We start from the raw sequence: 27,470 nt of genomic DNA on the forward strand, positions 1-27,470 counted from the left end.
TGGTGATATCTAAAGGTTAATATTTTTACCCTATTCACGTGAGAAAAAGAATGAAAAGGCGTATGAATAGGCTATATTTGGGTCTTTTTCAAAACTTCCCCCTAATGGGATTCTTTTTTCTGAAGCTGCGGTCGCTTATTTGTCTCGCGATAGTTGGCAACCTTGATCACAAGAGTTTCTGTTCAGCTATCTGACTGTCTCAAAGGAGACCAAGTGTGAGCCCTTAGCTTGTTAGCTAGCCAATAAACATGGAGACGAAGTCGGGAAAGAGTTTCCGCGTGAGCGACGGGGACTGGATTTGTCCAGACAAAAAGTAAGATACCAACAATCCGGGATTTTTAGGGGGTCAAATATCTAGCTAGCTAATCGACTCATTTCTTTGGCAACAAGTCAGCTAGCTAGAGCTAACTCTTCTTTTATGACATGGCGAGCTACAGTTCCACTACAGTAGTAGAATATATTACTGCGATGATGGCACTAAATTGTTTTATTCCGTTGTATACAGTAACTTGGCCAAGTAGCCATCCTTAAAATATGTTGTTTGCTTATCACAGTGCCTAGATTTTAAACTATTTCAAGGAATCGTCATATTTCTGTCACACCGTGCTGAAGCTGAGGAAGAAATATGGTTAGCTAGCTATACTAGCCTAAAAGAAGCATGTTAGCTGACTTGCTGTCCATCTACACGACGGTAGTAGACTAGCTGGCTAACATAACCTGCGGGGCCTGTTTATATACAGATTATGGGGCATATTATCTTCCTGGCCGATTACAATTACATTTAAATTACTACTTGCCAATTAAACTTCGCTAGATGGCTAGATAGCATAGCCACCCCTTCTAAGTGAGCTTTCTATTTACGCTACCTTGTTAGTCAAGTTAATTTCGTGTCATAATCAATTATCAGTTAGCTAGTTAGCCGGACTGTCCTTAACGAAAACGTGACACATTGTTAGTATCATTGGCAACAATGTGGTTGTGTTAGCGAATTACTTTATTGTTGATTTTGGAAATTAAATAAATATATTGTAACTTAAATAACCGAAAATGGTCGTAAACGTTGTGTTAGCGAATTACTTTATTGTTGATTTTGGAATTTAAATAAATATATTATAACTTAAATAACCGAAAATTCATGTAAAAACATGAATCCTAAATTGTGGAACGGCGAGATTATAGCAAACATATTAGGTGCGTTCGACATGTACTGACTTCATGCAGCGCCGCAGCAGGCGGCTGACTGAGGGAATTCTGGTTAGACTTTTTGTCCGACTTGAGACGGCGCCGAGGCTAGGTCACTGTGACGTGGCCATCAAAGTACCGTGAGATCGATTCGAGAACTGCAGGCTGAATAGCCGAGCGCATTTTCTCAAGAGCAACTGCACGGGTTCTAATGACCACAGTTATTTCATGATTGGCCAGACTCACACAAGACAACTTTGACGCGCGTTTTGTAATTATTCTGACACCTTAAGTTTCGCCAATGCTCAAATCCGGACCAAACTGTTTAATTGAATATATTTTTTTTGAAGGGGTTTTGTCCGCCTCTCCAGAAAGGGAAAGACTAAGTTTAATTTACATTTACATTACATTTATTCATTTAGTAGACACTTTTATCCAAAGCGAATTCCAAGAGAGAGCTTTACAAAGTGCATAGGTCACTGATAACAACAAGGTTGCCCCAAAACATTGCGGGTAGCCAAAACATGAAGCATATATTGTGAAATACCAAAAATAAGTGCCAAACGGAAGAACCATAAGAGCATGTAGTTAAGCAAGTTACAATTAAACAACATGAATCGCTATAAGTCCAAGTGTACCTGTAGAAAAGCAAGCAACAGTAAAAAAAGAAAAGAAACTAAAGTGAAATATTTCGCAGCGAGTACAACAGTTTACATCAGTTACCACTAACCAACAAGAGCAACAAATCTCTAAGCAAGAGCCATTGTGATCCTTGAGGAAACTAGCATTGGGTCCGGCAAACCATTCCTAAGTGCCGTTGTAGTCCCGGAACAAGTGCGTCTTGAGCCTTTTCTTGAAGGTGGAGAGACAATCAGTGTCTCTGATGGAGGTGGGGAGTTGATTCCACCACTACTTTATTCAATTATAAGTAAAGTAAGCAAACAGCGCTTGATCGGTCACGACTGACGTTATCGCAGCAAACCACAAGAAGCTGGAATGTCCTACTTGACAGAGCCGTTATTAACTCCTCCCGACTACAAGCGGCTACTTTCGCCAGTCGTTTAATGCAGCCACGGTCAGTGTCAAACGCACCTATTGTGTGTCATTTTTGGGCCAGAGTGCAGCATAGAACGTTAACTGTGTCTTGCGATGTCACTGGAATTTTTAAAAGCACCTACATTTCTTTGCCTGGTAACTAGCACTACCAGGCAGAAATGTGGTGGGACAGTTTGCATGTAGACACCTGTCCAGCGTTCTCTTCCACACATTGAGTGCTTGGAGAATATGCATTTCAAATTTGTATCTTGTTTAGTATTGACTGAACGGAAATAGTTTGGACCACTCGGTGTCCTATGTAGGGATGGGTATCGCAAATATTTATCGATATCGATACAGTTTTCGAGACTGCTCAACGATTCGAGTCTTTATCGATACCACTATCGATACTTTTCTATTTCTTAAGTAAAACAGATGTAAAATAGAACAAGGGGAACGTGTTGCTCTCAGGAAGAGGCTGGCTAAAAGGAGCATATATAGGCACAATGGACCTAGACTCTGGCTAAATCAAAATCTGTCCGCTACAGATTTAATAAAATCTAAATCTGTCCACTACAGATTTACTATCCACAACCTGGATGAGTAACTTGACTGTCATTGGTTGGTTAATGAAAAGTGACATTGTCAAGCTCATCGACTTTATGAAAAGTAGAGCTGCAACGAATAGTCGTCAAAATCGACTACGTCGATTGTGAAAAATTGTCGACAGGGATTTTTATCGTCGACGCGTCATATATTATATATATATATATATATATATATATAAAAAAAGATTCAGAGATGCCAGTAATTTTCATTCAGCATTGCACTGGCCTACCGGGTGTGCAGGGGGTAGTGTCGCTTACACTGTCGCACCAAGGCATAGACGTTCATACACCAAGGCAAAGAAGAATAACTTTTTTGAATCATGGCGGAACAGAGTGTGGGAGAACCGAAACAAGTTAGACCGAGAGCTTCAAAAGTCTGGGAATATTTTACCAGCAAACCAAATAAAAAAGTACAATGCAACATCTGTTAAATGGAATTAGCATTTCATTCCAGCACCACGGCAATGCATGAACATTTGAAGCCTTGTTAACTTATCGTAAGATTTACGCTTACATGTTGGAAAACAGAACATCTCATGGAGGATGCTTGCTAACGCTATTTCAGTTATTTTACATGCAATGTAGTTAATCAGTGAATTATCAGAACTTCTCATGGAGGATGATTGCTAACGCAACTTCAGTTATGTTACGTGCAATGTAGTTATTCAGTGAATTATCAGAGTAGCCTGTCTTTTCGTTCGTTCTGAATAGTTAACCTCTTCCACTTAGCATTCGTCAAACTAAATATTGTGGAAAAATATTTATATTGACATTCGATAATTAAACGATAGACCACAGATCCGTAGTAGTAGCCAAATAAGTCTCCTCCTCAATTTTTTCCCTACAGTCGGCATAAGGTTTAGGCCGAATCCCAATACTCCCCCTTACCCCTTCCCCCTAGTTTTGCACGTTCCCATGAGAGCTAGTGGTGTCCCAATACTCTTTTGGAGCTAGGGCAAGGGCTAAGACTAAGGCCGAATCCCAATACTCCCCCTTCCCCTTACCCCTTCCCCTTAGTTTTGCGCGTTCCCGTGAGAGCTAGTGGTAGCAGTGGTGTCCTTATACTCTTTTGGAGCCAGGGGAAGGGCTAAGACTAAGGGGTATACACCCCTTAAAACCAAGTAAGATCGGGAGCTTACTTGAAACCTAGGGCTATGTGAAAACTGCGCGACCGGCAACAATGGCGACCAAATCATCCAGAGAGTCCGGTAAATGTTAAATTATCGGCTTAATAAATTGATAAAAAATTATGACAGTCTTGTTTTGTTTTATATACAGTCATGAACATATATATTTGCAACCATTTTCCTAACTGAAACGTTTCAAAAAATCGCTAGTTTGGTACGTTAATGTTACAGTTCTGAAATGCACAACAGTCCCGCATTTCTTTGACTAGCATGTCTACAGTTCTAAGTAAACTCCATTAGCAGCGAATTTCGTTTAATATCAGTGCACAACGCTACTTGCTTTGGAGATATCGATACGTGCTAGATGACGTACCTGTAACCAAGTGGCGTCCCATTTCCTAGGGCTATGTAGCCCTTACCCCTTACTTTCGAGGGCTAAGGGGAAGGGGTAAGTTAAGGGGAAGGGGGAAGGGGTAAGGGGGAGTATTGGGATTCGGCCTTAGGCAGAGCGGTGTGAGAGAAATGTTTGCGGCCAGGGAGCACATACCTGGGGTCCAGTAACTTAAGCTTTTTAAAACCTTGCTTTTTATCAATAGCCTACTTATCAATAGCTTGGCGCAAACTCACACTTTCTGCATGTTCCAGCGAGTGATTTTGCTCCAGGTGGTAAAAAGGTTTCTTATATATTAGTATTATAATTGGACCAAAACACTGTTCTTATGTCCAGAAACGTTCTAAGAAATCCGCAAAACTGTTTGCAGACCTCTCCAGAGGTCCGTAAACGATTTACGGACCTAGCAAGCGGTTGCCTTGGAGATGTTGACAACATGGCTTCTGCTCCAGATTCGTCGTGTTTGATTTGGGATTTTCCTACGTGTTGTTATATTATATAAAAAAAACAAATATGCACTTTCGACAGATCTACCAACACCTTTGTAAGCAGAGATTTGTTAAAACGTTTGTTAACCGAGACCGTAGGTCGAAGTCAACAAGAAGTCCACATTTGCAGTTTGTCATATTACCAGACTTGGTAGTCACCTGTTTGTTTACTACACCAATTTGCATCGAACATGGCTCTGCTCTTTGTCAGATTTCAAAAAGCCAAACAACTTCCAAAAAACTGAAGACGAACCCATTTGATCAATTTCTTCATTGGAAGTTGCTCCCTCGCCATGGCTTTCGCTGCCACTGTTTTCGGCAGTAAGACTCATTTTCCGCGGTCCGTAAATCTAGGTCCGTAAATCGTTTACGGTTTTGTGGATTTCTTATAACGTCTCTGGACATATAAGAACAGCGTTTTGGTCCAATTATAATAGTAATATATATGAAACCTTTTTTACCACCTGAGGAGGAGACTTATTTAGCTACTACTACAGATCTGTGGTCTATCGTTTAATTATCGTTATCGAATGTAAATATAAATATGTATATCAATAATTTTTTTCCCATATCGCCCTGCCCTAACATTAGCTACTCCACTCGAGGTGCTCAGTATATTTTTGTGAGTGTAGGCTACCATTTCTCCGCAACTTCCTGCTGCATCACAGAAATTAAGTGGACTGCTGTTCCTAATTATTCTCTATCGACATTATCGATATTATTGAAAATGAATTAATGTAACGATATCTTTATCGAGGGATGTCATTACTTCAATAGTTATTTTTATCGATTTATCGCCCAGCCCTATGTTAAGTGTCACAAAACAGAATATAATATGAAAAAGTACCTTCTTTTTGCCATGATTCTTCTTTCCCCCACAATGCATGCATTACGTCACATTGGGGAGACGGCAGACCAAAGCCCGCTTTGAGACCATTGAAATCGATTAGAAATAAACACTAGGCTAGAACCAGAGAATGTCTAATATGGGCTCTGCAAGTACCATCAAAACGTCGGACATTTAATCGTAAATGTGTTTACAACGTCGGGGAAAATATTTACGGACATGAAAATCCCTCACCTTTCGGCGAAAATCGCAGTTTTGAAACCAAAATAGGTGACCTACGTGAATCGTGTAGATTCGATGAGAAATTGTTTTTTTTTTGAGGGGGGGGGGGGGGACTCCTGGACTGAATTTGGTGAATGATGGTTTCAATCATTTTTATATTTTCTGGTATATTTAAGTTTAGTTACCCAGGAGCTCTGTTGACATAGACTTAGCTAACGTTAGCTACAGCTTGATGAATTGAGTCATTGAACACAGCAGAAGAGAACGCAACGTTAGCCAGCTAGCTAAAGCTCCGGTGGAAAATTCCAAATCAACGTATGCAGCCCTTAATGCCGCTTACACACAACAGTGAGTGACACTGATAGAAAAGCTAATTTGAGACAATATAAAGATGGAAAACCAGGCTAAGAAACATAAACGTAATTACCTTCACTAGACAACGTTTTACCAATTGGACAAACGGCTATGTTTGTTTCAAGCTCCAAAAACGATTTTTCGCTCAAATCAAGCTAAAAAATGCACTGCTAAGCTATGTACGCTCGCATTAACCATGGAAGTCCCTAACTAGTATCACATCAGACAGAATTTTCATGCATTAGCAGGGCGCTCGGTGTGGTGGGCCGGTCTGGATCAAAGTTCAACGCCTATTTTTACTTCCAGTCCGTCCATGCCGTTCTATCAATAAGCAGACCTGCCAACCAGTATGCAATTTGTGTAGCGGATACGCATTTTGACTTCAAAATACGCTGGTACTTGTATTGGCTGTCAATCATGATGGAAGAGTAGACAAGTTAAGTTACAGCATGTCCACCATCTTTTGGGGGGGTTATGCATTAAGTCATTTGTGGTGCCCTTATGATTGTCTGTCTGGTACAGGTGGATTTTTTTGCAGGGCAAGTGGAAGAGAAATTTACTTGCCCCCCTGGACAAGTTTAAACTGAAACAAAATAAAATGCCATGGTACTTGCACTGGCCAGCTTGCAAATACTGAAGATAGTCTGCCAAGTTGAGTTAGCCTGTAGCAGGGTTTATCCTTGGTCAAAATGTTTTTTATTTTTTTTATCAATGTATTTATTCCAAGGTGTTTTGCATCCCCCCTATGGAGGATCAAAAGTGCCACAATGAATTAAATAAATACACCATTAAATAAATAAATACACCATTAAATAATTACTTAAATGTGTCATTAATTAATTAAAATAGATATTAAATACATTCCAGGGTTTTTCCTGGGTCAAAATGGATCTTAGGTGCTCCAAAAAAAAGAAAGAAAAAAATAAAATAAAAAAATAATAATAATAATAATATATATATATATATATATATATATATATACACATACACATATACGTGTATGTATATATATATTCTTTTTTCTAATCAATGTATTTATTCCCAGGTGTTTTACACCCCCCCCCCCCCCCCCCCCCCACATACACACACACAAATGTTCGTCCTATTTCCCCTAAAGCACTAAAGTTATAAATTATGTTTTAAATGGCATAAATGCTGCCAATTAATAATTGACGTAACAACTTATTGTAAATGGTCAGTAGCCTAGCCTATCAATTAAGGTAGGCCACTCTGAAGCATGTACACTGCCTGCTTCATTTGATCTTGATAGGCTAAGCATTCTGTAGCAAATATTAACAATATACCCACTTTTTATTAATTAAAACTACTTCAGCATAATAATGCACCTAAAATACAAACCTGAGAAAGGGCAGCAATCGCTATCAAATCAACAGACATGTGCAAATTAGCTAGCAGGGGAAGAATACAAACAACGAAAATCACCAGTTAACTTGATTTAAATTTGCAAGAACTATAGACTTGTACAATAACGATCTTAAGAACTGACAACATAAGTTATACGTTCTCAAGGACGCACACACGCAATCTCAACTGCGGTGTGAAGCGCGTGTCCGTGCTATTCTCGGACATGCACTCACTGCTGATATACGGACTAAACTTTTGTACAGCCTGATTTCTAATACCGTGACGGCAAAAATGTAGCCATAGAGGAAACACTGCACTATATATTATAATTTCAGGTTAAGAATACCAATGGAGACTGCGTTGGAAATCGTAAATCTAACTTTATTCAACATTTTGAGTGGCAATGTCATTTGCATTTGTACAGGTGTTGTTGGGCTGACTCTCGCAGCGAAACGACAGTTTAGCGTCCACTCTGTCCATTTGCGCACCTCACAGTTGCGTATTGATCAGACAAGAAGACACGCTTATCAACTCAATTACTGTTGATCACAACTGAACGAGGGTTCGGCTGTAGCCTACTTCAATCATACTATTGAGAACATATTCGCTGACATGCATTGCACGCGTGATGAACACAGGTTTTTCTTTTCTTCATCGCATACTTTTTTTTTGCCTTTGGCGCTCGGGATTTGTCATTGGCGCTCGGGAAAATGGCTTTGGCGCGTGCCAAAATGTTCTCTATGCAGGAAAAACCCTGGTTAGTTTGCTAGCTGTTTGATTTACTGAAATTAACTGAAATATTATGAAAATGTTATGTTCTACTAGCCATTTGCCTACTTTAGCAAGTCAGTGTTTCCAAGCCCTGATAGTGTAACTGAGAAGACGCAGTCTTTTATTATTTTAGTCAATTATTCCTCTTTCAAGTAATAAGCCCCCGTTCAAGTGTTGAGCATTAAATTAGCAGTTTATTTTTTTTCACAGAACAGCTAACATGTAGCTTTCACCAGTATGTTTATGGGATCACAAGAAAACTGTTCAATATTTGTAGTGAGCTAACTGTAAGAAATTATTACATGGTTGAATACTCAATTCTGTTGGCCTACAATACAAATTTCACAATTCTAACCAACCTGCCATATTTGCTTGCATAGCTACACTCTTCATGCTGCTTTTTTTGACGTAAACGTTGGTGTCGAAAAGTTGTCATATAAAACCGAACAATAACGTCAGAAAACTATGCTCTACTCCATCTGTGCAATTCTGGTTATGAGGATGGCCAAGATTGCTTGTGATATTTGCATTATAATTGCAATCTATAATGATTGAATTCTTACTTTTGGTAAGTACTGACCACTGCAGACTGGCAACACCCAAAGAGTGCACTTTTGGAGATGCTCTGACCCAGTCATCCAACCATCACAATTTAGCTCTAGTTAAACCTCAAGTCCTTACACTTGCCAATTTTTCCTACTTCTAACACATCAATTTTTGGGACAAAGTGTTCACCTTCATACCTAATACATCCCACCCATTGACAAATGCCATGATAATGAGATGATCTGTGTTATTCATTTCACCTATCACTGCTCATAAAGTTAATAACATAAAGTTAAATATCATAAAGTTGGTGTATACACCTATATAGATATATCTGTTATATGCCCACATTGACCTATAAAATTGACTGATAAATTGGTTGGGCTGTAAATGAAGGATAAAAAAACAGATGTTAATTCATCTGATTTATTCGCAGTTCAGACATTTAGAAATTAACCTTCAAAGGTATTTTGGATTATTTGGAATATTAAAGATTGAATGTTATAAAAAAATAATTGCATTCTAAGAGAGTTGACACATGCATAAACATGACAGACAAATCTGACCAGAATCAGAATGGGTTTTAATCGCCATGAAAGTTTGCACAGACAAATAATTTGCTTTGGCAGGAAGGTGCATACATTAAACATATAAGAATAAAAAATGAGGTCCAACTATACTAAGGGTACATAAACTATTAATACAATGTAGATTTAGAATTAAAATAAAATATACAATAATATAAAATATAAGTTGTAACTGTAGGGTGAAGTGGAGGCCCATGTTAACTGCGTCGTCCTCAGACCTGTTGGCTCTGTAGGCAAAGTGCGGGGGGTCCAGGAGAGGGTCTGTGATGGATTTGAGGTGAGCCAGCACCAGGCGCTTAAAATACTTCATTATCACAGAGGTCAGGGCGACAGGTCTGTAGTCATTGTGTCCTGTTGGCCTTTGGTTTTTGGGCACAGGGATGATGGTGGAGGACTTGAGACAGGCTGGCACATGGCAAGTCTCCAAGGAGGTGTTGAAGATGGTGGTTAACACCAGAGACGGCTGGTCAGCGCACCTTTTGAGAGTGGCTGAAGAGACAGTCCGGCCCAGCTGCTTTGCGAGGTTTCTGGCTCTTAAAGTCTGTTAACTTAGCCCTCCTGAATGGAGAGAGTCGTCTCTGTGGTGGAGGGAGGGGAAGCCTCTTGGGTGGGGACATGCAGTTCAATACAGTGGTCTGCTGAGAACCAGGGCTTGTCATTGTTGAAGTTCACCCTGCTGCATGTTGGAATACAACAGTCCTCACAGAAGCTGATGTACGACGTCAGTCTCTGTGAGTTCATCCATATTGGTAGCAGTCGCGAACATATCCCAGTCAGTAGAGTCCAAGCATGCCCGCAGATCCTCCATAGCCTCTAGGGCTGTCCCCACTTAGTCGGCTAGTTGATTTTTCTGGTCGATATGCTCTTGGTTGACTAAGATTATTTTTAGTCAAGCTGCCTTGCGGCAGTGTGAGATTTGATTCCCGCTAGTGTCACCATTGCTGAATTAAAGAAATGTTCTACAGAAATTGTAGATTATATTATTTAAGACAAATAAAGCAACTGTCAAAATATATAATTTAAAAGAAAAGGTGGTACTGTTTTCCCTTTCGTTAATCTGCGCTTTGTTTGGTTTCGTTTTTTGCTCATGGTACGAGCACAATTGGCTGCCGTCGGTTTTGAGACGAAATGGCAAAGAAATCAGCGGTATGGCAGCATTTCATAAAAGTAAGGACTCCGAATGACTCAAAACGTTGAACGCAAACTCTGCAAACAAAAGTTTGTTTTTCATAGTTCAAGTCGAACATGATGTACCACCTGAAAACCGTAAATTGGCCTACTTAGCTTAGCAGCATTCATGTGCTGGGTTGAATACTGAATATGCCTATTATAAGAAATTAATCAAATAAAAAGTCTTATTATACATAGCCCGACTAATTTGAAATGTTGTTTATTTTAAGGTGCATCCCCTGTATTTAAAGAACGCTGCTACCAGCTCAGGTTCAAAACAAACCACACTGGACAGTACAAAGTTCTCAATCTCTGAAAAAAGAACGTCAACTCCGTTCTCAAACTTGATCCCATCTGTCGCACTGTGGCAGCAGCCAGACATGTAGTGACTCACTTTAACAAGGGTTCCAAAGCTAAAAAGGGACTAAAGGAGAAACGGCAACAACAACAGTTGGTTGAACATCTCCTGATCCAAGACATTTCTACGCGGTGGGTCTCAACTCACGCAATGTTAGAGCGTCTGCTAGAACAGAGATGGCCAATAACAGCTGTGCTCTCAGACCCAAACTACTCAGGGAAAAAGAATGCAGTCTTGATCTCACCACGGCCCAATGGGCTATTGCAGAAAAAATGTCTAATGTGCAAAGGAGCAGGCCAATAGCTATATAGAGAGAACAAAGCAAGCTGCTAAATGTTTGTAATTGTGCAATCAATTTTGATTATTGCCTATATGATATATTTAAGGTTTAACAAAAAAATATTTACCGCAGCCTATTGTTCATGGTTCAATGTTGATTAAGCAGTTCTTCCTTGTTATATTCACAATTTAAAATGTTATTGTTCAATGTTATTGTTGTAATGATGTTGTCTTTCGTTTAAAAATAAAATTTAACAGTTACAAACCACCGGATCATTATTTTACAGCAGTGGTTCTCAACCGGGGGTACGCGTACCCCTGGGGGTACGTGAAGGCAGTGCAGGGGGTACGTGAGATTTTTAAAGATTAGCAACTATTAGCATCCATTCAAAAATCCTTTAAAAATTATTATTATACGGCTCTTCAGAATGTTCCAAAAAAGTTATGTTGATTTGTATGGGCCATATGTAGGTTAAATGTCTGCGTTCGCAGGTATGTAATTTCTTGATATTCATCGCTGCGAAATGTTTGTGACCACTGTCATTGGCAACGGGTTTTGTGCTTCTGATTCACATCTTTCATATCATTCCGCAAGTAGTCCGGTCATTTAACGTAATGGAAAGTCATTGAAACTTGAAGTCAGAAGGTGGGTTGCTACGCACAAAGTTTTACCAATTGAAAAATGGCTTTGTTTATTTTACACAAAGCTAAAAAAAAATTCTCAAATAAAGGCAAAAAAAAGATTGTATTGATTAACTATTGATCTTCCGAACTAGCATCACATCTAACTCAGAATGTGCATGCATTAGCAGGGCAGGGCAGCTGTGGTGGCGTATACGGGGGCCGGTTCGGGTGGGTGGGTGGGTGTGGATCAAAGTCCAGGGCCTATTTTTACTCCCACATATACATAAACCACCTCCTTGGATACGGGGGTCGCGAGTCACTGGCACCATTATTTCAGGGGTCATGGGCTGAAATGTTTGAGAACGCCTGCTCTAGGTGGCACTGTTATCTCCTCTGGATATAGTTTTTCGTGATGTTAACATTCATTTGCTAAATGCTTTCTGTTCAAATTTGAATAGCTCTTGGCTAGTAGTGTGCATTGAATATGTGATGTAATGTTGAATGAACACTACATTTTGTATTGCTTGAGGGAAGCTGAGGTGCAAAGAGAGAGAAAATAAGATGGCAATTAGTTGTTTCATTGTCTTCTGCAGGAGCAAATACATCTAAAAACCCACCCATGAGTTGTGCCTGAACACATCCGTTACAATGGCATAGCGCTGTGTATTAGGGCCTACATCCTTTTTTCAATCAAAAATGCGCTGCGCTGGTTAGGGGGTACTTGGCTGAAAAAATATTTCACAAGGGGTACATCACTGAAAAAAGGTTGAGAACCACTGTTTTACAGTGTGTAGCATAAGCCTATAGGCTTTTTATGTTTCGGGATGTGCAAAATTGGAATGATCCAATAAAAATAATGATATTGTTACAAGTCAAATAGCTAGGCTATATACGTGAGTACAATCAAAGACGTGAAGCAAGATTGCAGGTTTATTCCCTAAATTGAAGTTTACTATTTGAATAATCTACGTCAAAGATATCACATCCAAATCGAATGATATTATCTTCTCCGGCGGCCACAACAACAAAACCGTTCCCCACTTGTCTTACAGTTCGCATGCTACATTTTTTCAGGCAGTGATCAGCGCGGTCTGATAATGTTGAACAAATAATATTTTTAATTTGTAGTACATTGTAAGAGATACTAAATACCATCGGCATTCGCTTACAACAGGACTGGTGTTACGAGTCTTATTATTAGGCTATTAGCGGCTGAATCTGCAATGTCCAGCAGCCATTGAGTCAGATCGGGAAAATGTTTGTACGTTTTTTTTTGTGTGAAAAAAGTGTTTCAAATTTCGATTAGTCGATTTTCAGATGTCTTAATCAATATTAGTCGGGGACAGCCCTAATAGCCTCACTGGTCCACTCTTTTGATGTCCTTAGGTTTACAGACCTTTTAGTTTCTGCCTATATGCAGGAATCAGGTGGACCATGGCATGGTCAGTGACCCAGTGCTGCTCGATGGACGGCATGGTAGGCTCTACTGACTGTGGTGTAGCAGTGATCTAGTGCTTCTCTGCTTCCCTTCTCTGGTGGGGCATTTGATTAATTGTCTGTATTTGGGGAGTTTGTGGCTGAGATTACCTTTTGTTAAAGTCGCAGAGTACGCTAACCAAAGAATCCAAATTTGCTTGCTCCACACTCAAAATCTGGTCGGCGAGCATGCGTTGGGCCTCTTTAACCTGAGGACCCGGCCGCAAGTACACTCTTACCAGAATGAGCAACGCGAACTCGCGAGGCGAGCACAATGGTTTACAGTTTATAAAAAATGATTCCAGATCCGGGGAACAATGTCACTGTCACATCTACGCACCAGCCACTGATAATATAAAAATAAACGCCACCTCCTTTCGTTTTGCGGGAGAGTGCTGTGTCCGGATCAGCTTTCAGGAGATCTGGCAGATGTAATGCGGCTTCCGGGATCAAATCACACAGCCATGTCTGTGAAGCACAAAATGAAAGATGAAAGGAAGTCTGTTTTTCACCATCAGTAGCTGAAGTTCGTTCATTTTTTTTTTTTGCACAGTGAACGTACGTTGGAGAGGAAAAAAACTTGGAATCAGTATGTTCAGGTCCCACGCCTGCGTAGCCGGACTTGCGCTCCCGCTCGCTTTCCCCTTTTACGGCGTTTCACTGCTTGAGCAAGTATTAACCGCAACACTGCTTACAGAATTTCTCAAAGATGGCTTGAAAACAGCATATATTGACTCCCTGAGTAGACTCTTTCCAGGACCTCAGTCAATCCACAATCAAGAACAGTCTTGTTAGCAACTGGGCTAGGGCATAGTCCACGTTGAATTGACTCTTATGTTCCCATTAAACTACACAACATTCACTCTCAGGGTGACCAACAAGATCATATTAACTAACAAACAGTAACATTACAAACATCTAACTGAACGAAAACAACAACTGAAATCCCTCGCATGGCCGTTGTAACCTAACTATTTTTTTGGCATGCCGCACTGCATGCTGGGTACCCAAGAGCGCTGACGCTGATTATCTAGCTGTGCTCCAACTGCGTGATATGACGAGATGCTCGGGACGCGCTAAGTTTTCGGAGTCTCCTGCATTCGGAGTCTCCTACCATAACACATTACCATAGGTACTGTGTTATGGTTGTTTGAGTTAAACAACTTGCTAAATGAATTAAATGTCAAATCCAACTATAAATGTATAAAAGAGAGTTCCAATCAAATCTAACTTAAACTGACATGCACCAACTCAGAGAACTTTTCGCTAGGTACCTATGAACTAGGGATGGGCATAATTAATCGACGATCAATTATCGATCATTAAGAATTTAGTCGATGACATTATTTGATGAAACTAATGCGTGTTCTGTTGCGTAGTGTGAGTCTTGAAAGAATGCAATGGATTTCGCTATGTGGCAGCAAGTAAACATTTTACCAAAATGCCACATATGCCTACTCAGTTACCGGCGAGTTTCCATGTATTTCAAAAGTAAACATGAAGAGTTCACGGCGAAATGTAGCGTGAGACCATATTGACTAAAAAATTACTTTGTTCACTGCCTACACTGCAAAGCTGAGTATAAATACAACTTCTCCACGACTCAAATGATGTACCACTTGAAGAACGTAAATCCGACCCTGGTTAGTGGCGGTGCATCCTGCTCTCGGTGCTAGCACGGAGGAGCTGCGATGCACAACGAGCAGAGAAAATTACCCAACGGATCTGCAAGTCCATCGAGATGGATATGCTACCCTTAAGTATTGTTGAGGGCAAAGGTTTTTATGAAGCTTTGTTAATTAGCCGGGAAAAAAACCAGGGTCAATTGTGTTTGAGCACAGGCTTCTAGCTGCCTCTAGGAGTTACAGAAATAGTTGTTTTTCTTGTAATAGCCACAGATCTCAATGCGGAAACACGCCGTTTTTTCTATTCACTGCATTTTAATATAGCCTATAAATAGTGAATTTTAATATAAAAATGTTAATGATTAATCGAAAATCGATCGTTAATTCTCCCGACGATCGATTAAGACAATTTAGTCTAATGCCCATCCCTACTATGAACATTTCTTAATCTGCTACAACAGAGCAATCTCGCGTGCCCTACTTACCGGCGTCATGGAGCCGACCAGCTAAATGGTTATTTAGTACTAGCGTTAATACCTGCATACCTACAGCTGGCAGCTCCGTTTTTCTCCTAGATTCAGACCTCACCCCGGTAAATTGTAGAGCTAGGTAACTACTACACTTCTGTATAGGGCTGTCCCCGTCTAAGATTTTCTTTGGTCGACCAAAACTCAACTAAAACGTCTGAATCGACTAATCGAACTTTGAAACGCTTAAAAAAAAACGTACAAACATTTTCGCGATCTGACTCAATGGCTGCTGGACTTTGCAGATTCAGCCGCTAATAGCCTACGAATAATAAGACTCGTATCACCAGTCCTGTTGTAACCGAATGCCGATGGTATTCAGTATCTCTTACAATGTACTACAAATAAAAAATATAGTTTGTTTAACATGCGAATCATCAGAGCACGCTTATCACTGCCTGAAAACTTGCAGCATGCAAAGTTACGTAGAAGCTGAGTGGGGAATGTTGCAACAGAGAAAGATTTTGTCTTGGCCGGAGAAGATAATGTCATTCGATTTGGATGTGATTCTTATAATAGGCATATTCCTTTTTCAACCCAGCGCGTTAGCATGAGTGAAGTAGGGCTAGACCAACTTACGTTTTTCAGGTGGTCCATCATTTTCGACGTCGAACTATGAAAAATAAACCATTGTTGGCAGAGTTTGCATTCAACGTTTTTCGAGTCACCCGGTACTTTGTAAATGTAAAAGTACTTTAATGAAATGACGCCATACAGATGTCTTACACATGAACAGATGTCTTTGCCATTTTGACTAATAACATCGACAAAGTAGGCTATGGCAGAGTTTGTAGTTCTGCAGCCACTTGTGCTCGTGCCGTGTGCAAAATACCAAAACAAAACAAAGCGCAGATCAACGAAAGGGAAAACAGTAACACCTTTTCTTTTAAATTATATATTTTGAGTTGGTTTATTTGTCTTAAATAATATAATCTACAATTTCTGTTTCGTTAATTCAGCAATGATGACACAAGCGGGAATCAGATCTCACACTGCCGTATGGCAGCTCGACTAAAACAATCTAAGTCGACCAAGAGCATATCGACCAGAAAATCGACTAGTCGACCAAGTGGGGACAGCCCTACTTCTGTAGTAGTGTAGTAACTACTACACCCAGGGCCCGAAATTAACTTTTTGAATTACCAGCCAAAATGGCTGGTAGATTGGGGGGAAAAAATTACCAGCCAATAATATTTTTTACTGGCTAAAATTAAACCTGGCATTTCAGACATACTCCGAAATGGTTTGACGTAAATAACCTTTACTTATGATTTTAATATCATTGTAGATCACACTCAGAATGCAAGGTTTTTCCTGGGTCGAAATGGGTCTTCGGTGCTCCAAGGTGTTTTGCAATTTCATTTTATTTTTTCATTGTGCTTACACTATCATTCCAGGTTAAGAATACCAATGGAGGCTGCTTTGGAAATCGTTAATCAAACTTTTGTCAGCATTTTGAGTGGAAATTTGTACAGGTGTATTTGTGCACGTCGGGCTGGCACTCGCAGCAGAACGAGAGTTTACTGGCTGCTCTGTCCATTCGCGCACCTCACAGTTGCGTATAGATCCGACAAGAAGACACGCTTATCAACTCGATTACTATTGATTCAAACAGAACGAGGGTTCGGCTGTAGCCCACTTCAAACATACTATTGAGAACATATTCGCTGAGGCAGGTAAGAAAGCAAGTCTCAGGATAAGGGAACACATTTTGATTCTTCTGTTTCTGGCAGATATGTCTTGAATGCATTTTGTATAGGGTGTTAAATGTGTGTATTTTGGGTTGGTCGTGTGAATCATTTTTGCCCCCACCACAACCACACATTGCTTTCTAATCTGCTGTTTTTTTTGTTTGTTTTTTAGGTGTGGAAATGTTAATTTCGCTAGAAGAACAAGCTGCAACAGATGTGGCAGAGGTAGGTACTTTCTGTACTAAGCTTTGAGATTCCATGAGTAGCTTTTTAGCAATGTGTATTCTGACATGTTAGTTTATGGCATCTCTAAGGGCTGCACGATTATGGCCAAAATGATCATCACGATTATTTGTTGTTTTTTTGTCACAATGCATTGTACCTGCATAATGGATGTGAATAAAACTCAAAATATTAAATATATAAAAACCAAATATTCCATAACATAATGTAACCAAATCAGAACGTTTCAGAACTATGCAGAAAAGACTAGTTTACAGTTTTTTGAAAAGAAACACTAGCCCTGTCAACATTTACTGGCCCTCATACATTCATCGTATTGAACTTTATGGTGTTTTTTTTTTAAGTGGTTAAAAAGGTTGGTTGTGTTGCTTTGTGGCGCCAACACAACTTTACTGCACTCTTTGCATATGACCTGTTCTTGTTTAGTGTCACTTGTAGGGCTGTCCCCGGCTACGATTTTCTTTGGTCGACCAAGACTCGACTAATCGAAATTTGAAACGCTTCAAAATTTAAAATAAAACATGCCAACATTTTCGCGATCTGACTCAATGGCTGCTGTACATTGCAGATTCAGCCGGTAATAGCCTACTAATAATAAGACATTTTAAACTCTTGCTAGGCTACTGAAAATGCTATGGATGGTGGTGGTGATGAGGGGGAGGGGGGGGGGGGGGGCTCGGTCTATAATTTGACACATTGTAGCAGCCTGTCTCGGACACATCCGTTTCTTCTCGGTCGCCAGACTCAATATTCAAGGAGCTGTCAGGTGGACTGAATCCCACACACGCGCCCAAGCACACTAATGCATAACCCGCACCCAGGACACACAGATAAATCCAAATACATACACACTGCTACACAAAAAAAACTGTTACAGCGACATGGGCCGGGGCTATTCACTACAATGTAAATCACATCCCATACCCTCAAAGTGGAGAGGTCTATCTCTTCCAGACTACGAGCAGGAGAGTCGCTCGCCATGTTGAATAGCAGCCAAACTCAGCACCGAAATCGACCGACCGACCCTGAGAACGGCCTTCACACTCGTCTCCTCTCCTTGAGTGCGGCGGAGCCTGTGTCCCTCTCTCCTTTTCTTGACTATGCAACTCACGCAGACCAAGCTCAATAAAAGCAGCAATGTACACTTGTCCGCTGACGTGCCTGTGCCAGTTACAGGTGCAGGGTTAGGGCATTCGGTTACAACAGGACTGGGGATACGAGTCTTATTATAAGTAGGCTATTAGCGGCTGAATCTGCAATGTACAGCAGCCATTGAGTCAGATCGCGAAAATGTTGGTATGTTTTATTTTAAATAAAACAACGTTTAGGGTGTTAACTGTACAAAACATAAAAAATCTCAATTTTGATAGAAAACTGATTTTTTATCTTTTTTGGCTTATAGCCAACAATGACATCCGACGAATTCTTGCAGACCGCCACACATGTTTAAGAATATCAAAATGAATATCGATATTGCAATATTCATACTCAATAACATATTGTCTATCGTGCAACCCTAGTATGTACCCCTACCCCTTAGCCCTACCCCTCGATCAAAACGAGTTTTGGGATAGTCCTTACACTCACATGAACGCGCAAAACGAAGGGGAAGGGGTAAGGCCGAATCCCAATACTCCCCCTTACCCCTTAGTTTTGCGCGTTCCCGTGAGAGCTAGTGGTGTCCCAATACTCTTTTGGAGCCAGGGCAAGGGCTAAGACTAAGACACCCCTTAAAACCAAGTAAGATCGGGAGCTTACTTGAAACCTAGGGCTATGTGAAAACTGCGCGACCGGCAACAATGGCGACCAAATCATCCAGAGAGTCCGGTAAATGTTAAATATCGGCTTAATAAATTTAAAATAAAAAATAAAAAATTATGACAGTCTTGTTTTGTGTTAAATACAGTCATGAACATATATATTTGCAACCATTTTCCTAATTGAAACGTTTCTAAAAATCGCTAGTTTGGTACGCTAATGTTACAGTTCTGAATTGCACAACAGTCCCGCATTTCTTTGACTAGCATGTCTACAGTTCTAAGTAAACTCCATTAGCAGCGAATTTAGTTTAATATCAGTGCATAACACTACTTGCTTTGGAAATATCGATACGTTCTAGATGACGTACCTGTAACCAAGTGGCGTCCCATTTCCTAGGGCTATGTAGCCCTTACCCCTTACTTTCGAGGGCCACGGGCTAGGGGTAAATTAAGGGGAAGGGGTAAGGGGGAGTATTGGGATTCGGTCTAAGACAGAGAATTGGGATTTGGCCTAAGCCTAATAACCTTTAATTGCGTATAAGCGGTGTCATGACAGTGGTATCAGCCTGTTAACTCAACTCAGGGTTTTCCAGTCTAGTTACAGATGTTCCTCACTAGGTGTGCTTGCCTTTGGCAAGCCACAACCAATATTCCCTCATATATATTTATGATTATTGGGTATGCTTGCCATCTGCACACGTTAGCATCGACCCATAGATACAACATGCTAGTAAGACTGACAGCGATATCAGCGAGCTCTCAGCATTATTACCGTAGCTGAAAGTCTAGGAAAGTTGAGGCTACTTTTCGCTAGTTGTCTAATATGTCTTAATCTGCTAGAAGAGTGGGCTCCCCTTCGTTATTTTGGTTAGCAGTCTCACAAGCTCTACTGTCCGGCGTCATGGAGCCGAGCAGCTTAATACTTATTTCGCTTTGTTATCGAGCTAGTGCATCACTGTGTTTGTGCAAGTGCTCCGCAAGTATCGTGCCGTGGTGTTGGACTGATTGACAAGCGCGTCATACATTCAACCAATTTAAGACTGTCATGTACAGTAAGTAATGTCACATTAAATAATGTATTTAAACTGAAGCTTGTGTTGTGCGTTGCTCTTCCTCTGATCTGTAGCAGCATCATTGCATGGTTTATGATTATATTACAAGTAAAATAATGCAAGTCTGACTCAGTACATAAATGAAGGTGAACACCATTTTGCTCCCTGCATATATCTACAGCTGACACAAAAATAGCCCAGGTTGGCGTTATCGCAGGAAACGTGGTAGAAATGCAAAACTCTAAGCTGTAGTAGCTCTACCTAGGAAGCCTACCTATCCTAGTAGTGTTGTCCACAGAAATACAGTACCGGATCTACCAGCTGCGGTAGCCATTTAGCCCATACTAGCCAGTTAGCTAAACACTTTCTTTGTTTTTATTTACTGTCGCTCAGCTACAATAGTGGTTGGATTGACAGATTATTAAAGCAATAAACCACGAGCGGGGCATAAAACAATATTAAGTCTTACAGCAATCAATGGATATGAGGACCTCATTGAGGTAGTGTGATAAAAACTTGACCGTTTCGATTTAGGTCTGTACGGTAGTCAAGTCTACCCTAGATAGTAAACAAACTTTCTCTTTTTATAATTTACAATCAAATCACCATTATTTACTGCTTACAGATCACCCCATAAAATACATGGGGGGAAATGTGGATTATGACAACAAAAAAGAATCCTGTTTCTGTACTGACTGCCATGTTGTGATGCAATGGAAGATTTATGGAACGCCGCCATGCAGGGGTAGCCAATTTCAAGTCGGACATTCAAGTAGCCTATTGAAATTCTGGAGCAGTAGAGTAAAAAATGTGTCTTGGGTTGAATAGGTGGTATAATGGGACAATTTTTGAAATTACAAGAACAAAATATAGCCTAACAGTTTGTCATGTATAGCCCATAGAAAAATGTAGGCTAAATAGCCTAGGCCTTCTGGTTGCCCTTTAGGACAAAAACCCCCAATAATATAGCCTACTGACCCATCTGCAACCGACGCAAGCACACCCCACAATTTCCCCAGAAATTGTACCCTCTCTAGTTTTGCCCCTGTCAAGGCACAACCTATATTCTCTCATTTTAGTTCTGCCCCTGTCAAGGCACAACCTATATTCTCTCATTTATTATGATTTTTTCCTACCCTAACTCGTCCCTCAATTTTTGCACTACATAGATAACGTCGGTGTCAAAATGTTTGTCTTGGTCACGATTGCGTTACTTGTATTTACATTTATATTTAGTTATTTAGCAGACGCTCTTATCCAGAGCCACTTACAGTAAGTACAGGGACATTCCCCCTAGGCAAGTAGGATGAAGTGCCTTGCCCAAGGACACAACGTCATTTTGCACTGCCGGGAATCGAACCAGCAACCTTCGGATTACTAGACCAATTCCCTAACCGCTCAGCCACCTGACTAGTAGTTAATAATACTAATAAGTAATTATTTAAAATCCAGTTTTGCGACTATTATCTAACATAGCGTTAGCTTTAGCTAGACCATGACAACAGATTACTAGCCAGCTACACTCCAATAGTATGCCCTTAGTGCTAGTAAGCGGGTCTGTGCTGGAAACTTCACATTGCTATGACAACATATGTACAATTAGTTATTTTTCTGCTGCTCAACAAAGAAAACGGAGATTGACAAAGTAACGGAAAGTCGCTAGATTTGTCACGCACAAAGAGGTGGATGCAAAAAGTTACAATTCCAGTCTGAGCAGAAAACGCGTTATAATGATTTTTGTTATCAAGACAATTTAAGATTACTGTTCCTTGTTCATATTATTCTTGCTCTGCTAATCTGCCAACGAGAATAAAATCAGATGTCTGCAGCAGTCTCACATCCTCACACCTTTCAACCTAAACTTCATTTCAACATAGGCCCAGAGCTTCAGCAGTATGATCCATCATCAGCTGTGGAGAGGTGGCTGAAGTCAAGTGGCAAGAGAAATCCATTTGCTAAACAATGGTAGATTAAGTCCATATGCAAATATTTCAGACAATGTACTTTTTTTTCCAGTTGCATTGTTCATGCATTTCATGTGAAAAGTCTGGCGAGTAAAATAAAAAATGTACTAGCCAATGGCGACTCAAGCTTCATTTGATCCGTAGTCCGTGTCCGTAGAGGGTTGTATCCGTGAAGGGTTAAACTTCTTGTTTAACCCTTTAACCCTTGTCATGTTTGATAAAACTATGTTAAGAGTGATTGAATGGTGTGCAGGTTGATGCCATATAGTGTGGTATTGAACCTGGGTTCTCTTGATCTGCCGTCACATGCTCTACCACTATACTACTATATTAATGCAAATTCTTCTTTTGCCCAAACAGAGAAAACGACTGAGGCAAAAATGATGAAAGCAGGAGGTACCGAGATTGGGAAGACCCTTGCAGAGAAGAGCCGTGGCCTCTTTAGTGCAAATGACTGGCAATGTAAAACGTAGGTGACTTGTTCGTATTTCTTACAATGAAACTGCCGTTTCAGTTTATCCGATTTTACTTAGTATTAGTAGATTCTGATCTGATCGGCACTTGAACATCCTCCTTTGGACTTGAATCTTATGTTTTTGTTTTTAAAGATGCGGCAATGTGAACTGGGCCAGGAGGTCAGAGTGCAACATGTGCAACACTCCCAAATATGCCAAGCTTGAGGAGCGAACAGGTTAAACTCTATTTACAGAGTTTAGTATTTGTTTAATGTGATGTATTAATTTAGCAGACGCTTCTATCAAAGACGTACAATACAGGGGGTGTTTGAACCTGCAACCTCTGGATCTGCAATCAAGTGCATTAACCACCAAGCTATACCCTCCCCCCGATATGTATATTTGTTCTTAGTTAAATGTTATTCTTAGGGGTATCTTGTTTTCTTGTCATTAGGCTATGGTGGAGGGTTCAATGAGAGGGAGAATGTTGAATACATAGAACGTGAAGAATCGGATGGAGAATATGATGAGGTACAATTATTTTAAATTCATTTGAAGCAGTTCTTAAAGGTCCCATGACATGAAATGTTCACTTCAGGAGGTTATTTAACATTAATGAGTCTCCCTAGCCTGCCTTTGGTCCCCCAGTGGCTAGAAGTGTTGATATGTGTAAACCAAGCACAGGGTATTCTTCTCCGCCTTGAGAAAATGAAAGCTGAAACGCTCGGTTTTCAAAATGTCCCTATTGTGACGTCATAATAGGGAAGGTTACCTCCCCTTTCTCTGCTTTACCCGCACAGAGAATTTGGCCCACCAATGAGAAAATGAGCTAGGACCGTGTGAGTGCGATATTGGTTTTTCCTCGAGACATCATGGCTTGCAAACGACCAAAGCATGGCAGTTAGCGCCGCCTCTTTCTACGTCATAGCATTTCAAGCTACAGACACAGAAATGGCATGTCTCGAGAAAAGCTCATTGTGGGACTGCTCGTAGTGGCTGTAATTTTGCACCAAGGCTTAATTTCGGGAAATAAACTTAAGATACAGTATTAGGGGACCACTAACGCCTATATAAAAGCATCCAAAAACAGCATGTCATGGGATCTTTAAATACTTTCTTGTTTGTATGGTCTTGAGGAAATGTACAGTTTATTCAGAAACACTTACAAAGAATAACTTTTACATTAGTTTGGAAGGAAAAAGAAAAAATATCGTGGAAAGACCAACAGCAAGTCAAGCTCAAAAGAAGTTAAAGAAGAAAAAAAGGTTGAGTCTAATAAAGAAGACAATGAGGAAGAAGAGGAGGAAGATGATGATGGAGACCTTTCAAAATACAAATTGGATGTAAGGAAAACGGTTGCCTATTTGCCACTTTTAGGATTTTCAGACAATTTATTTACACAGGATGCCTTAAATACCAACTAATGCTAACCTAGGATGATGAGGATGATGAGGATGAGGACGATGATGATGCCGACTTGTCCAAGTATGACCTGGATGCCAGTGATGAGGAGGGGGAAGCGAAGCCAGTAGTGAAGAAGAGCAGCCGCTCTGGATCGTCCCGATCCTCATCCCGCTCTTCCAGCTCCAGCTCTCGGTCCAGGTCCAGGTAAAAGGGTACAGGTCAAGGGTAACTCGAGGCAAAATGTCAGTATCAGCTCAATTTTTTTCTACCTATTTATCTATGAACTCTGTCTTAGATGTTTGTTTTAATATTCTCTTGTTCATTGCTTGTGTGTACACAAAGTACAAATGCCGCTAATGTCTTTTGTTTTTCAGGCGTTTGTGTTTAACATATTGGTTTTCAGTGTTTATATATTTACCAGCATCTAAAAAAGTTTTAAGAAACAAGCTGCATTTCACTACTCAGAGAATTCATCTGATCTCCTGTTGAAACAAATTGTGTATTTTCTACCATGTTGAATCTTACACCTGTGGAGTAAGGTAATCATCCACTTGAAAAGCATTGAAAAATAGTATTTTGTGTGTTTCAGATCCCAATCTAGAAGCTCATCCAGTTCCAGATCTAGATCTCGATCAAGCAGGTCCCACTCCAGGTGAATGGTGAACATGCACTCCTCTAGGAGAGAGTGTATGTAGCTGGACAGGTGGTGCTAGAGACGGCATGTTCCCATGTAGATGGTTACAGGAAAAAGTTGGAAAGTAATGACCTTCAATGCATTTACAAGATGTGCACATTTGTACATTTACTAACAATACATACTTTTGGAAGAAGAAATATTGACAGTGTTATTATAATCTTCTTGAAACCCAATGGAAACCGTTTTGACCATGGCAAAATTTGGTACCAGTCTGTGAAGATACCAGATTCAGCCACAATGCCTTACTGACTTTAATGTTTGGTTTATCCCCTCCCCACAAAAGATCCAGCTCTGGAAAGGGCTCTTCTCAAAAGCGGTCTCACTCATCCTCATCCTCACCAGAAGGAGGAAAGAAACGCAGTCGCTCAAGGTCCTCATCTGGGGGGAGGAAAAAAAGGCGCTCTAGATCAGGATCATCTGAAAGGTTTGGGTTTCTGTGGAACACCACAATGGTGTACTGACTTTTGGCCTGCCATCTACTCTCTTAAATGTGATATTCTATCAAGATTTAGGAAACACACTGACTACTGCTATTGTGACTGCTTCATAGTCCTGGTATTGCAGGTGTATGTTCTAATTCCATGTCTCAGTTAGAGCTTAGGTTTAACCTGTCAAGTGCACATATCTCTTACATTACAAGTCTTTTTTCTAATTTCAGAAACCGTGGACAGTCACCTGGATCCTCCCATTCTGGCTCAAGTTCAAAAAAGAAATAAGTAAAAAGCAGGTCCATAAAACAAGGCACTTCATTCTTGGTATAAATGCATGTTGTGGTTTAAGAAAAAAAAACGTAATTATGCTGTTCACTCTACCAGAGTTTTGCAGTGCATAACAAATCTCCCCCACAATGGTCCCCACTTATTAAACTTGTTATTGTTTGGAACTTCAGAGAAACTGTTATAAGGTTACTTCCTTAATTTTTATCTACATAATGTATACTATCAAGGAAGTGCCACATTTTAATCTACTCATTCATTTGGGAAATGCGAATTACACAAACGTTTATTTTTTTATTTGTCAAGTAAGGATGATCTTAAGATATTGGTCTTACAAACATGATTTGGGGGGATTCAAGATACACCATGTGTGAGTATTAATATTATAATATTCTTAACAGATGTTTGTATATCCACCATCTTAATATCTGTGGGGAATTTACCTATGAGCGGAATAGTGTTCCGCTCATAGGTCAATTTGTTTTTCGTGTTGAAGGTAAGTATTTATCTTTACTTTGTAATATTTGTGTTTATTCTGGTGGAATCAATGGTGGTTTTTGGACGTAGGTGGAAGAATGAGTAAAAGAAAAATATTCAAAATCACTTTTTGAAGTCAGTTATTGCTGTAGTAAATGTAATATCCATGAGTTACAATTTGTGGTTTAGTTTTACAGAATAATAAACAAATTAAGTCATTTTTGGATTAGGTTATGATTAAGAAAACATTTCTTATTAAAAGTATTGTTCCCTGTGAGAGAACGTCAATCGTTAAGCTTCTCCTTTTGTATACGCCAGTAGTTCAAAAATGTGCAGTAAGGATCAAATATTAGATAATGACAGCATCAATAAAATGTGATAAACTGATTTTTGTTAAGTTAAAAGAAATTAAATTGTAAACATGTAGTGAATAAAGCGTTTTTTGTTGTATTTCTCATTATGTGAACATTTATAGATTAGAGATTTGCTGGGTGAAGGGGGAGGAGACTGCCAGCTGTTGCTGATGTGTTCTTTTAAACACATCAGATAAAATGTTAAAATATATGTAACTGCAATCAGTGAGCAATGAGGGGGCCAAGCAGATCAAATGGCGATTTTTTTGGTGTTGATATTCACAGCACAAGGTTTTGAGTACACATAACAAGTTTAGTGTGAATCCATCAAAGATTTGCTGAGATACCAAACAACTTCCCGTTTTGGCAGGTCGTCGCCAAATTTGGCTGTACTAGACAAACGGTTTCGAAAATCCAAAAACTGTGATACATTTTGCCGAAGCCTCACAAAAGTTATGTGCCAAATGTTTGCTGATTGCAGTACCCCCTATTGGTCAAATTGCACCAACTTTTTGGAAGTCCTTAGAATGGGGTGCCGAGTCCATATACCACATATATATACACACACACACAGTTTGGTGTCAATGCAGCCAAGATCTGCTGAGATATGACCTTGCTTCCTTTTTGGCGGCTTTGTTGCCGACTTTGACTGTACTTTGGTGCCAACTTTGACAAACCGTTTTGAAAATCACAAAACCATGTGAGGCTTGGTCTGAAAAGGATCTGTGCCACAATTGAAGATGGGATCAAATATGTAGGAGGAGCAATTTCATGAATAGAAAATGGCGGTGGCATCAATTCGGCCGGTATTGCAAGTTAACATGTCACCCATGGGATCTCCAAAGATATCACCAGACAAAATAATCACTTAATTAAGGCAAACAAATCAACAGTTATTGGTTGAAATGCGTTTTTTCTTATTGCAGGGCCCCCTAGAGTTTAAGTGACGTAAATTTTTGTGAACCTTTTTGAAACACTGGCTGTTTATCAATTCGAAAAACGTACTTGCATCTTTGCGAAAACGGTCTTGAAAGAGCACGAGGACGGAGAATGAATTGAGATGCGTGTGTTCTTGC

At 40.0% G+C, this 27,470-nt stretch overlaps 1 protein-coding gene across 1 annotated transcript; it reads left to right on the top strand.

The window, feature by feature from the left end:
* The first annotated feature begins 164 nt into the window (after positions 1 to 164).
* Positions 165 to 26,491, top strand: zranb2 (zinc finger, RAN-binding domain containing 2). Its single transcript, XM_047036980.1, has 10 exons — positions 165 to 313; positions 17,446 to 17,498; positions 22,653 to 22,761; positions 22,901 to 22,983; positions 23,202 to 23,278; positions 23,935 to 24,090; positions 24,183 to 24,355; positions 24,741 to 24,803; positions 25,132 to 25,272; positions 25,507 to 26,491. Exons 1-10 carry the CDS (start codon positions 249 to 251, stop codon positions 25,562 to 25,564), a joined length of 978 nt encoding a protein of 325 aa, XP_046892936.1. The 5' UTR covers positions 165 to 248; the 3' UTR covers positions 25,565 to 26,491.
* The last annotated feature ends 979 nt before the right edge of the window (positions 26,492 to 27,470 follow it).

This window comes from Hypomesus transpacificus, chromosome 16, assembly GCF_021917145.1.
Source record: "Hypomesus transpacificus isolate Combined female chromosome 16, fHypTra1, whole genome shotgun sequence".
Classification (NCBI taxonomy): domain Eukaryota; kingdom Metazoa; phylum Chordata; class Actinopteri; order Osmeriformes; family Osmeridae; genus Hypomesus; species Hypomesus transpacificus.